Raw genomic sequence first — 13,165 nt, forward strand, 5'->3', positions numbered from 1 at the left:
AATACTCCTGCTGTATATTAGATTACAGATATTAATAATATGGTAATATGATTCTGTGCAGCTGCGCATAAATATATTTAATTAAAATAACTAACAATGCATTTTTGTGCAAATGAAAAAATTACATTAAACCTGCAATTTTTTAATGGCCAGTTTTTAGATACACCAGGCACAAATTTCTCTCCATGCACTGATAATAAACATGAGGGCAAATTCCAAATCGTACTTGTATCATTTTAATTTGATTTGTCACTTTATACACTTATCAGTGTATGTCTGAAAGAGCTGCGTAAGAGTAATTGAGCGGGCAGCGAAGAAGAGAAAAGAATTTAATGAAATATGAGAAGTCTGGCTTTTAGAGAAAACAGTGAAAAGAGGAGGGAACTGTGAAGGGAAACAAAACAATAGCTGAAAGCCTTTCTCACAGCCATGGTGAATTAATCAAGCTCACTTTTCTGTGGTGCAGCAGGCTGTTTGTGTTTCTGCATAGAGCCGTTCCTGTGTCCTCTTACAGTAAAACTACACGATTGAAAAAAATATTAAAAAATCACGTATGAGGTGTCGTGTTTTTGGTTTTGCACTAAATTGCCTGAAAGTGAACTGCAGCCGTGGAGCTTGCCAACATGTTTTGCAGCTGCAGATCTGCAATATTATGATCAATGTGGTGACTGTAGCGCTCAGACAGGTAGAATTATTGCTGTTGCTGTAGGCATTTTCAAATCAGCAGGTACTGCAGCGTGCTTGTTTCATTTAGTCCACGGTTGCTCTCAGACGCTTTCTCTGGCATGTTCTGCAGAGCTGGTACAAAGCCAAAACCACTTTTAGCAACTCATACGCTTTCCCATGTGGTATTCAACTCATCAACGCACTGTAAATATGTGAAATGTTTCAGTGGAGAAAGATGTGGCTATTACATGAGTCTGACCAGCTGATTTTTACATCGGTGAGCATATGTAACGGAAGACACCTGCACACTTACATTTGCTCTCCAGACAGCCTTGATTAAACTCGGATGTTATTGTGGTTTTAATAAGAACATGTATGGAGTTTTCCATCAGGGGGCCATTTCTCAGTGTAAAATAGTTTGTGCTGTTTGACTGAGACCGTGGCTGGAGACCCTTGTGCACAGGAAGTGAGGGAAAACCATTTGTGGGGCTAAAGGAGCAAGCAGAGAACATTCTGCTAAAAGGATAAAAATACACCACTGGGAGCTTTCCCTTGCTATACAGTTCTGCATGTACTCTGTTGCGACTTCGTGTGACTTCTAGGTGTTATTAGGGGCTTTGAAGGAGGCCTAACACTGAGGAGTGGTTTTGTGGATCAGCTGGCAAGTGACAGCTGTGGTTTGGTCTTCTACAGACCTGTCTGTGGAATTCATCTTGCCAAACCGTCCTAAGACTGGTTGATACAACACAGAGCTGCAAAGCATGTGATGATACAGCCTTGCCTCTCTTTTTCTTGAATACTGAAGTTTATCCTACTCTTCTTCTGGGCTTCACATACTAAGCCTCCCGATCCCATGTTTCCTGGAGTATCTGCCAATTCATCGTCACACACATTAAACCAGGCCCAGCAGACCCATGAGAGCTAATATGTGAGGATTAGCTCCCAAACCTCAACACACAACAGCTCTGAACAGACTTTATCTCTGTTGAACTCTCGGGATCTTTTTTTTCTCTTCTTTTCTTGAGAGTGGCATCATAAATTGAAACATAGATGTATTCCATCAAATTAAATGAGTCAAATTAATTTCTGTGGTGTAGTTTTTATTAGTAAAAAGGTATAGACCCTGTGCACAAGAAAATGCTAACTTCCTGGTTTGAGACCGGATGTGGGGTTATACATTTCCGGTATTTTTTATTAATCCTTTATTTATCCAGGTAAAAAATCTCATTGAGATTAAAAATCTCATTTCCAAGAGAGACCTGGCATCATAGCAACAAAAGTCACATACCACATAGGTATATAACATTTAAAACAAATACAATATCCCATACAAACATGTGTAAAATATACAATAACAGATCAAATTAAGAGTACATTTAAAAACAATCAGCAAGTAGCTTTACTTTGCGGTCAATCGCTACTGCGAAGACATACTCCAAAATCATGTCCAAAACTCGAAAACGGAAAGATCGCGTTAAGTTACAAAGAGCAGAAGGTGGAAACACTCACCACTGTTGTGTCATAAAAAATCTAATGATCAATTTTGACGTTTAAAGAGTTTAGATCGATCAATTGTTTGAGTCATTCCTACTATTCGGTGCCATTTCAGTGTGATCACTCTTCATCAAAAAATACAAAATTTTGAATTATTTTAACATTTCATCTAAAAGAGGGATTTTCAACCTATAAGAAAAATGTATTGGTCCAGCTAAGGATATTATATTATAATATTTTTTAAAATCAAAGTCTTTACCCATGACGTGCCAAATGTCCACCCTGTTACAGGACATTCAATTTTCTATTAATAACTGTTTTGAATACACAGTTATAGTAATATTTACATTTTCTAAAAGCTACAATGTCCCTTTTTAAAATCTGCAAGGAAATTTCATGTTACAGTGCATAGCAATAACAGGGGTGACGGTAACAGGGGGGAGATTTTATGCTAAACTTAGCCATTACTACTAGTATGATGAACAACAAGCTAGTACATGGTGACCACTAAGAACCATTTTTAACATGTTTATTAGCCATATTATAAAAATTACAAAAAAAAAATTGTTTCCACTATTAATAAGCGTAACAGGTTGGACGTGTTATGCTTTGCCACATTACAAAATCTTGCTAAAACATTGAAAAAAGGGTTGATTAAAGAGTGGTACTTACTCGTCTTCTTCTTGAAAGTTTTCCCTCCAAAATATGTTACATCCGGGAGTGTCATGTGACTAAAAGAATAATCAGGTGATGTGTTCTATGGAATTCTTATCAGAGTAACAGGGGTGACAGTTGATTCAGGGACACAACATTTTTTAAAGATTTTAAGTATTAAACATGCATTAATAATAAAAAAGAACATTTGATGAGGAACATTAGAAATAAGCCAATCCAGAAATGATGAAAAATTTTGATTTTTTTTTTTTTTTTTAAGTTATATTTGTAACTGAAGTCGAGCAAGCATGACTGGGGACATAGTACTTTAGTGACTTGTGCTAAAATAAAAGTAATTTACTTTTAATGTATTTATCCTGTGTATATATCAATGTGTTCTATGGTAGAGGGGGGTTAAACATACAAGAAAATGGTTTAGAAATAAGCATTAGACAAGTTTTACACTAAATATACCATATTATGTCATTAGGACTCAAATGGCACCGAATAGTAAGAATGACCCGTTTACATCACTCAACAAAAGCAGAACTGCATTACAGAATCAGAAGACACATCGTCCACATTCAGAAGCACATCTCTGTATAGTGACAGTTCTTATGATTTAAACAGGCAAATGTTCAGCATTCAAACTACAGGTGAAGAATAGTCAAGCCAGATGTTTCCCATTATGTCGATATCAGGTAGTGAAGTACACACCTACACAGCATGTTAACAAACCGTGAAAAAAAGCAAAAAATGAAAAATTGCTGAACGATTGCTGGTAACGGTTTCTATACATTAGTATTTACGAAGGGTATGTTGTGACTTACCTTCAAAATTACAGCAGTACTGTATGTCCACGATGTCCACGAAACGTTTTGCACCGTCAAAAAATAAAATTGGCTACTTGATTTCACCTATCGCTGGTTATTTTTAGAACATAACACCCGCGATAAACGAGGGACCGGTATTTACAGATACTGAGAAATATAACATTTGAATCCCTTTTCTCTTTTGCTCTGAGGCGCGGGGGAAAAAATATCGACAAGTCGATGAACATCATTTACAGATATATTGGGTAAATGCCCAAGACATCTATAGAAATGTAAATCGCCGCTTGATTCATTCACTTGCTTAACTTGTTTTGGACAGTAAACAGGGTGCGAATAGGACACCGGAAACAAAGCTCCCCACAGGGGTTTCCGCACCGGAAGTAGCATGTGCTAACGTGCACGTAGTCTATTAAACTATGGAAATTCATGTATATTTACATATGTTTACGTCAGCAAGTTTATTGACACACACTTTGTTGCTTTGGGTGTCATTGAATGGCAAAAACCGATTTTTTTTGTGCTCTTGTATCTACGTTAGGGTAACTCATGTAATTTCTAACATGTTCTCAATAATGCTAAATGCTAACCTATGCCTTCTTACTTTGTACATAGGCTGCATATAAAAGCTGGACATGCCTACTGTGATGTCACCCACGTGCTTTTGGACTTTAATAAAGGGTGGAAGTTATCAGCAAAGCAAGCTAGCAAGCATGGTTAGGCCTCAGTCACACAGGCCTAGAGACTGGGTAACCACCATATGGTAACAATCAGTCACGACAGAAAAAACAAGTGTGTCACGATAAAATAGACCCCCTTTTACACAGGCCTACAGAGTGGTCGGTTTGCCTAGCAACCAGTGAAGTGTGTATTCTGTCACTGGTTGGTGAGTGGTTTCTGAAGGTTTCTGGGAATCGCAGAGAGGGCCATGGTACTTTAGTGAAAAACCTCCTTGCAGTTACCTCGGTCACTAGCAGACTGCCCTTATTGCAGTTTGCATGGTAGATGCCAAATTGTCCGCAAACACTTGGAAACTATTTTCAAGCAAGAGTTAAACTGAATAGTGTTACGCAAAACAGAAACGGTTAGTGTCCTGAGGGTGGTCAAGGCAAATTGTTTGCAACCAAATCTACCACAAGGAGGTTTTTGGCACACCGTGCTCTTTGTAACCAGTTTCACCTAGACTCAGCCAGCAGCCTCTAGCAGTCACTCACTGTCCGAGGCCTTAGAAAGCTACATCTATAAACTTTAGAGATGCAATGCTAAGACACGGGTACTTACTAGTTAGCGTTAACAGATAAATAAAATACTACAATTTTACTCCTCAAAACTGAAGCACTAAACTTCTTGAATGATCTGGAATGAACACATAGTAGTATTAGTCATGATATTTAATTCAAAATGGTCCAAAAGGCACCTGCAACACAAACACGGGCAAGAAGTCCAGTTCAGTGACTCAAATTTGTGAGCGAAGCCTAGCAGGAGTGCTAGAGCTATATCGTCAGAGTATGATTCAAATAGGCTGGACTGTTAACTTTAACAAAGTCCAAATGCAGTACAGTTGTTATGAAGGGGGAAACTATCCACAGAGACCAAAAATATTTTTGTACAAAGCTGTAAAATTGCTTAAGAATGCAGTTTAGTTGGAAATTTTACCACAAGCGTCTGTGACGACTTGTCTCAAGTGGACACTCCAAGAACTGCAGTTTTTTCCACCTCCGACTTGGATTATTTGTCAGTTACTTCATTTTGATTTGTAGGGTTAAATTTCCTAATTAGCACTAGAAAGTACAGAAAGTACATCTGAGACAGAAGTACTGCTAGTTTTATACTTCTGATGGTCACAAACCAAAGAATTTTAATTCATTCAGTGGTTTTGAAAAGATTTCCTCCTCTTCCTGATCTTCCTCCCCTCAACCCCAACCGGTCACAGCAGATGACTGAGGTTTTTTCCTGTTATAAGGGGTTTTTTCCTTCCCACTATTAACAAGTGGTTGCTCAAAGAGGGTTGTTTGTTTTCTCTCTATTACTGAAAGGTGTTACCTTGACATGACTTTCTGTGATTTGGTGCTACATAAATGAAATTGAATTCAGTGGAATTTCATATTTAGAATAAAGTGGCACTGACCGACTTTGTGGCAATGTTGATGTCATAGCTAAAAAAGCCATATAAAGGCCTATAATCTTATCTGGTACCACCAATTTTGAGTGGCTAAAATCCAGCTTCTGTACTTATCTACACTGTACCAAGGAAAAAATATGGCTTTACTGTTTAACTCAAACTGTTTTATTTTTTACATTCTACTATTCTTTACCAATCAATGTATATGGAGGCCAAAAAGCATTTTTTTCTTCTTATTTTATGACCTGCGTATGCCTGAAGCTTTGGTCTAGATCAAACGGGAATGTCCCACTCGTTCTCCAGAGTTGAGTGGCAACCTCTGGTAGTGCGGAGTGTTTTCGTTGCAAGTTCATTTTCTCCCAGGAGTATGCGGTCGGGGAATGAGTGTAATTGATCCTTTTTGGTATCAGTGGTGTGCAGGGCTGTGTGTAGCCTGTGGCGAAGGTTTTCGGAGATCTGTGCCCCATCACTCCCTGTTGGAACTCGTCAAACCCAGGAGACGGGATCTGTTAGGAATTATCAAGCCCACCTCAGGCAAATGGAAATCAGACTGGCCAAAGCAAAGCTGCAAGTGCTTCATGTTGTGAGTGAAATGTAAAAAAAAAAAGAAAAGAAAGGTTGAATGCTGTGGTTATTGTAGCCTTTGGGTTTCTCTGATGTAATTTTATTTTACCCTGTCTAGAAAACATTTTAATCTTGTCAATTTGACTCATGGGAAGTTCAGAAAAAAAATCTCTGGCAGACATGTAGCTGGAATGGATATTGTGGAAAAAAAAGCTGTGGGAGTTTGTCAGTTTTCTCTGTATATTGCTCAGTAAAGTTTCTCTGCGCTGAAACAGACATAGGTCACATAAAAGGGAGGAACTTTTGTTTGCTGTACTGCTGTTGATGAAATGTATATATCTCAGATAACGTGCGTCATATACCATGTTTGATCACTGGTCTCGGTCTTGAGCTATACTGATTTAGTGGTTTGTGTGTGTGTGTGTGTGTGTGTGTGTGTGTGTGTGTGTGTGTGTGAGAGAGAGAGAGAGAGAGAGAGAGAGAGAGATTGGACCCACAGTTTATTTTCACTCTCTTTGTGTACATGGACTGGACAGTATGTAGAAGACTGAGGGGAGTCTGGAGGGGGGGCGGGGTCAGCCACTGTCAACAAGCGACGGATCGTGAGAAAGACGTGCTGCTATTTGTGAGCTTCATGTTATACCACAGCTGTCGAAGTTAAACCGAGCTGCTGCGTTTTGTTATTGCGTCAACAAGACCCCAGCTTAACCATAGCAACATGTCAGAGTCACGCCACCCCTGCAGACAGAGTGGGGCAATCTCAAAATAATGCAGTTTGTGGGGTTACGGTTCCTCGTTGTGGTCTATAGTAAATGGTGTTAACTGTTGGCGCGAGAAGTGGAAGTGCAATAAATTAAGGCATTAATTTTTCCAGAAGCTGTGATAATAAGCTCTGATAACGTAAAAACTTTGGGGGGAAAGAAAAGAAAAACAAGTGTATTTGTGGAAGCTCAAGAACAGTCTGTTGGATCTGGCTGCACCTTAGAAGAGCTGCAGGAAGAACAAAGAGTCCGAATACTTAGCTGTACTGTTATGGCTCATTTAAAGGCAACAGTTTCAGGGAAAAGAGGATCAAATAGTCATTTAACTTGGAGAATTGGAGTGTAGTGATGGAAATACATCGGCTGTGCTCCAATAGTTTGGAATGTGGCCCCAGTTAGTGATTTAGTAGTAATGATTTTCCAAACATTGCATTTTAAAGAAGAATATAACATTCAACTTAGCATGACCACAGCAGGTGGTGCTTTTTGAGTAAATGCTTGACTGCACAACCCTTTCAGCGTTTTATACTCCCTGTTTCAAGCTTGTCTGAATTAATCTGGTTAAACATGATTGATGTGTTTGCCTTCCTCTTTGTCTCCCATCATCAGCACCCTGTCCAGCTGCATGCATGCTGTGGTGGCGCTCCTCTACCCCTTCTCCTGGCAACACACCTTTATCCCGGTGCTGCCAGGGTCCATGCTGGATATCGTCTGCTGTCCCACTCCGTTCCTGGTGGGGCTGCTCTCCAGCTCGATGCCTAAACTCAAAGAGCTGCCTGTAGAAGAGGTGAGTACATTGTATTTAGACCATGAATTTTTCAATTTTCATGTTGATGTCAGCGATGTGTAAATGTTGCTGCGTAGAGTCCTGAATGTAAGGGATTTGAATGACATGTTTGGATGACATGTTAAAACAGTACAGATTCACAGTAATTCCATTATGACCTGGCAACTGTGGCTGTTTCTCTTTCTGTCTCCGTTTTTATTATACTAGGGAACGAGCCAGGTGACGTCCAAATGATGAATTTACCCAGCCGGGGTAAATTAGTTGATCAGTAAAAATAATGGTTACAGGTTTTAGACCAAGTCTTTCTACAAAACAGAATCTTGGTGAAGTGAAGTGTGGCAAGACTTTACTACACTGGTCTGTATCACACATGGCTCAATGTGGATGGACGGATGGCATCTGTGCTCTCCATCTGATTCTTTCTTTCGTATAAAATAAATATTTTGGCAGTAGAAGCCGCGTGAAATGAAATGGCCATTAGTTTGTTACAAAAGTGTTACTACACCCAGTTTTTCCCCAGCGTGGGCCACATTAATGTATCAAACTGAGAAGCGACCATGTTAATCAGAGTTAAGACTGACCCAATAACGAGTTGTTCGCGATACCAGAAACCTGTTTCTGTCACTCTTCCAGTTTGTGATTCATTCATTGCGACATTTGTCCAAAGTACGTTTACATCTAACATTGTGCTGTAGCATGTAGCTTTGACCATTTTATGTACAGTGGACTTTAAAGTTAAATAATTCATCAAAGAGTTCTCATGTGTGCTAATCAAATAATGATATCCTCCTTTTCTCTTTTTTAGGCTTTAATGGTCGACCTGGGAACTGACCGCTTCATTAGACAGGTTGGTCTAATGGCATTTAAAAAGAAAACCATTAGCATTAGCATGAGCAGTGACCACTGTGCCCCAAGTGGTAATGTAAAGATAATGGCAAATTTCCTTTAACACCCTACATGTTGTTCAGTCGTTTGCTCAAAAACATTAATTGGCATTTCTTATTTCTGGAACAATATATTAATAAGTAAAAGCAGCTTTAATTGTGACTTAACTCAGAAAAATTTAATAATTATAATAAAAGTTCAAAACTCAGGATAGGAATGTAATGACTAGATGAAGTAATGAAGCACACAGAGGTGATCTGTCCCAAGAAAAAAGCCAATAATGCATAGGTGAACTACATCTGACAACAATGAGGGTGTGAAAAGAACAAAGGCAGGAAGTAAAAATATAGCCACATTAGGAAGAAAAAAAGCAACAAAATAACACAGGAAGTGACGGAAAGAGAGACATAGAACATACCTTCCTAGGCAAACAGGAAGACAGAGAGGAATGCAGAAAGCAGGACAACAGTAAAGAAATAGAGAAAAAAAACTAAGAGGAACCGCAGAGATCATTCCTGGGTATCCTGGTTTTCTGTGGCAACATGTAATTGTGGTGAAACATCTGTCACAGCAAAATGTCTCAATAATGTGCGTACACAGCAGTAACTAACTCAAGTTAGCAGATAAGAGCTATCATGAGTAAGGGACAAAAACAAACAAACCAAAACAAACCCTGACTGTATCAGGTCGAGTAGGAAGATCGAAACATTTCTTATTCCAAAAATTAGACAGTCATGCTCGTAAAAGGTTGCAGAGCATCGTCTCCACGCCACTGTTGTTCATCTGTAGTAACTGCAGCACTTTCAACTGTCTGTAGATGGATGACGAGGCATCGCTGTTGCCGCGGAAACTTCAAGCAGCTCTCGAGCAAGCTCTGGAGCAGAGGAATGACATCATCACTCAGGACTCTGACAGCGAGTCAGACGAAGGTGAATAAGCGACTGAACATCTCTCGGTTTAACGCGGCAGATGTTCTTCTTGTTAATTAGGGCGACAGGGAGCGCGGTCTACAAGTCTGTGAAACTGGCTGGGAAATGACGTCTTCTGTTCTGCTGACAGTGAGTCATGAAAGGCTCATCTTTGAGATGAGCTAATGCTGTTTCTGGTGGTAGTAGTGTACATTTCAAGCTGACTGGAGCATAAGTGCAGTTGTTTCTAATGTGTCAATGTCTCTATGTGTAGCTCCCATGTGCCCTCGCAGTCAGGATTCCCGGTTTTCACCCAGGAGGCCAGGTTTTGACTCCTGGTGTGGAAATGAGGCTTTTATCAAGGAATCATGAATGGCTTACCTGTAATGGGCTGTCACAACATGCTTTACGGCACAGAAACAAAGAGAATTTTGACATAATAAGGCCAAATCATTTGTGTTTTTTTAAGGCTACTTCAGACAGTCTTATCTCTGCTTTCCAAATTCCCCTCCAAGACCAACAGCTAACACTCTGTGTGGTTATGTTACATGTGCCAAGTGCCACTCATAACCAGTTCTCACTAGTCCAGAAAGCCAATACACTTGTGCAACCCACAGTATAGCCTCATTGGACTGTAGGTGAAGGGGAAAATGAAACTACAACTACAACAATTAGCTTTCTTGTGCTAATATTAGTGGAAAGTAATAAAAAACAATAACAACACGAGTAATCAAGAAAAGAAATAAGTAAAAAATATTGACCTGTGGTAAACTAGCCTTGAATGACAGTTGTAGCTCTGGGTGCTCTGATGGGCAGGATTTCAGGTTTTTCCTGCAGTGTCATTGTGCTTCACTTGACATCTTCTGACATAGGATAAGCACAAAGCTGTCACATCATTATTGTTATGTCTCAATTTTGTCGTTAACATGACTGAGGTTTGGTCTTTATTCTACAACTTTACTTTGCAAGCACAGCAAAATTCTTGAACTTCAAGGTTTAACAAAAGCTGTGGGCCTATTTTATCGATTAACGCCTTCGTTTTTATCCCCCACAGAGTATAACTCGCTGAACAGCCTGGTGTCGGAGGCGTTCATCCGCTTCTTCCTGGAGACTATTGGACATTACTCCCTGTTTATCACTCAGAATGAGCGTGGGGAGCGCATTTTCCAAAGAGAGGCCTTCCGCAAATCAGTGGCATCGAAGAGCATCCGACGTTTCCTGGGAGTCTTCATGGAGTCTCAGATGTTTGCAGGGTTCATCCAAGACCGGGAGCTCAGAAAGACACGAGCTAAAGGTAGACTGCTGTTCTCTGAGTGTCAGCTGGGTCTATGAATGCTCTTTCTTCCTTAAAACATTTCATGAGAAAGCTGTTTGCTTTTCTTTGTGCATTTCCACCCCTGCATTCCTAGTGCTCTCTGTGCAGAAGAAAGCATTGCACTTACACTGACCTCTAGTGGCTGAAAGTTTTTCAACAGCATGCTTTCTCACTGAATCAAAGCAGCTCCCTGAAGTATTGATGTTTCATATTCTCGTTCTTTACCCTTCCTTTTCCTTTTTTTTAAAAAGAAAAATCTCTGCTGTTGTGTTGACAGGTCTGTTTGAGCAGCGGGTAGATCAATATTTGGAGGAGCTGCCAGACACAGAGCAGAGTGGAGTCAACAAGTTCCTCAGAGGCCTTGGTGAGTTCAGAAGCAGACATATTTTAGGAGCTGGAAAGTTATAAACAGAAATATCAAATATTTATTCTGCATATGCTAATGTCATCTGAACAGGCAGAGCTAAACAGCAGCTTTTACCAAACCTCTGCACAGTTTCACTCTCACTTTATTTTTTATTGTAAATATCTCACATGACACGAGCTAGCTGTGATAGGCTTCACCAATAAGAACTTAAACATGGATGTTTGCCAGAAATCAGATTTTTTTTTATACCGAATATTCGTGGCTTCGTTTTACACGGCTTAATAGATTCATGTATTTTATTTCCAGGAAGTAAAATGAAGTTTCTCCACAAAAAGAACTGAGGAGACGACCTGATCTTTCAAGTCTCTGCGTCAAGACGACTCCCATTTTCATACTTTGTTTTGTTTTAAATGTTCTAAAAGCATGTACATATTATTTCACTGTAAGCTGTGATGCTCTTCAGCCTATGTTTATAGTATGAGATAGCAATAGCAGGACGGTACACAGCATGTGAGTCGTAGAGTAACCACTGATGTCTAGTCGTGCTTGTGAAGAGTGTTATCGGAGTTTGTGAGTGTATGTGACTTGAAATGGGTTGCAGGAGGGCGTAGATGTACAGATATGTTTTCCTTTTTGCATTATTTTACGACAGTGTTTTTCTCTGTTTGACCTAAAGCTTATTCAAAAACTGTACATGCAATACAATGAAGAAGATGGTTTGAACTCTTCCTGGAGATTTTTACAGTCTTTTATTAAAAGTGATCATTAAAATTGTTTCAGTGTCCAAGTGTAAGCATTGAACTTAAACTTTATTCTATTCTTTATTCTTTAACCTTATTAAACTGTATTCGTTCATTATCAAAACAAGGCCCAAAGCAGTACAGACTTCCCAGTCAGACATAGACATATATTTCACATTTTGCCTGATGATGAAAACTCACCTCCTTTTATCGCTGACATCTCAATGACAGCCTCTCCCAAAGCTGTGTATTAGGTTGGTAAGATCCCAAAAGGCGCAGTAGTCTAACACCGGCTACCACATGCTGCTGGTAACCTAATTACGTCTGTGCACATCACTCCGGTGGCTGTCGCTGCCACGCTGTTATTAGCTCTCCTAACTGAGCGGCTCGCTGTTGATTCCAGGTGCCGTGGTGCTTTTCTCCTGCCAGTGTCTTTATCGCAGTTAAGAGTGACATTTGATGTGAAGTGGTCGTGCAGAGACTTTCGGATAAAGAGCTGGCCATGAAAGAATTTTTTTGCTTGAGCAAAAGTTGTGAAATCAAGTTATAATAACAGTGAACCTACAATTATGCTTTCAGAATGTAGTAAATACAACAACAACAACAACAATCTTTATTTATAGAGCACATTTAAAAGCCTTGGGCATACCAAAGTGCTTTACATAAAACAATAAAAGGTTCAAACATTGATAACGGATAAAAAAAATAAAAAATAACGAGTTATGTTCATAGATAAAAGCTACCAATAAGAATGACTACAGCACATGGGTAATAGCAAGATAAAAGCTGTACCACCATAATAAAAGACACCAATAGAAAGATAGGAGGGAATTAATACAAGAGGTCAATAGGTCACAGCAACCAAACAAACAAACAAACAAATACACACAAGTACTAGTATTTAATATTTTACTGTGGAATATTATCATTCATAGGTGTAATAAGTGGGAGTTTTAAAATCCCCCAGTCCAGCTGACATTACAGCTTCTTACCACTTTAACTTCCTGTGACCTGAGATTGTATTTTGATTTCTTCTAGTTAACTTCTGTAAACTTCCTCTTTGAACAGGAAG

The 13,165-nt window shown here is 39.4% G+C and overlaps 1 protein-coding gene across 2 annotated transcripts in view; it reads left to right on the forward strand.

The window, feature by feature from the left end:
* Window positions 1-12,127, forward strand: part of dennd2b (DENN domain containing 2B) — a 56,651-nt gene extending 44,524 nt beyond the window's left edge. For both annotated transcript variants that reach the window (XM_085454499.1, XM_085454491.1), the window contains exons 15-20: window positions 7,701-7,878; window positions 8,684-8,725; window positions 9,581-9,692; window positions 10,726-10,965; window positions 11,264-11,350; window positions 11,660-12,127. In XM_085454499.1, the coding sequence (XP_085310625.1) occupies window positions 7,701-7,878; window positions 8,684-8,725; window positions 9,581-9,692; window positions 10,726-10,965; window positions 11,264-11,350; window positions 11,660-11,694 (694 nt within the window). In that variant the 3' untranslated portion in view covers window positions 11,695-12,127. The remainder of the gene's footprint in view (window positions 1-7,700; window positions 7,879-8,683; window positions 8,726-9,580; window positions 9,693-10,725; window positions 10,966-11,263; window positions 11,351-11,659) is intronic.
* The last annotated feature ends 1,038 nt before the right edge of the window (window positions 12,128-13,165 follow it).

Source organism: Copadichromis virginalis, linkage group LG1 (genome assembly GCF_057382275.1).
Source record: "Copadichromis virginalis isolate Kocher_CV1m ecotype Utaka linkage group LG1, C_Virginalis_male_GT1.1, whole genome shotgun sequence".
NCBI lineage: Eukaryota > Metazoa > Chordata > Actinopteri > Cichliformes > Cichlidae > Copadichromis > Copadichromis virginalis.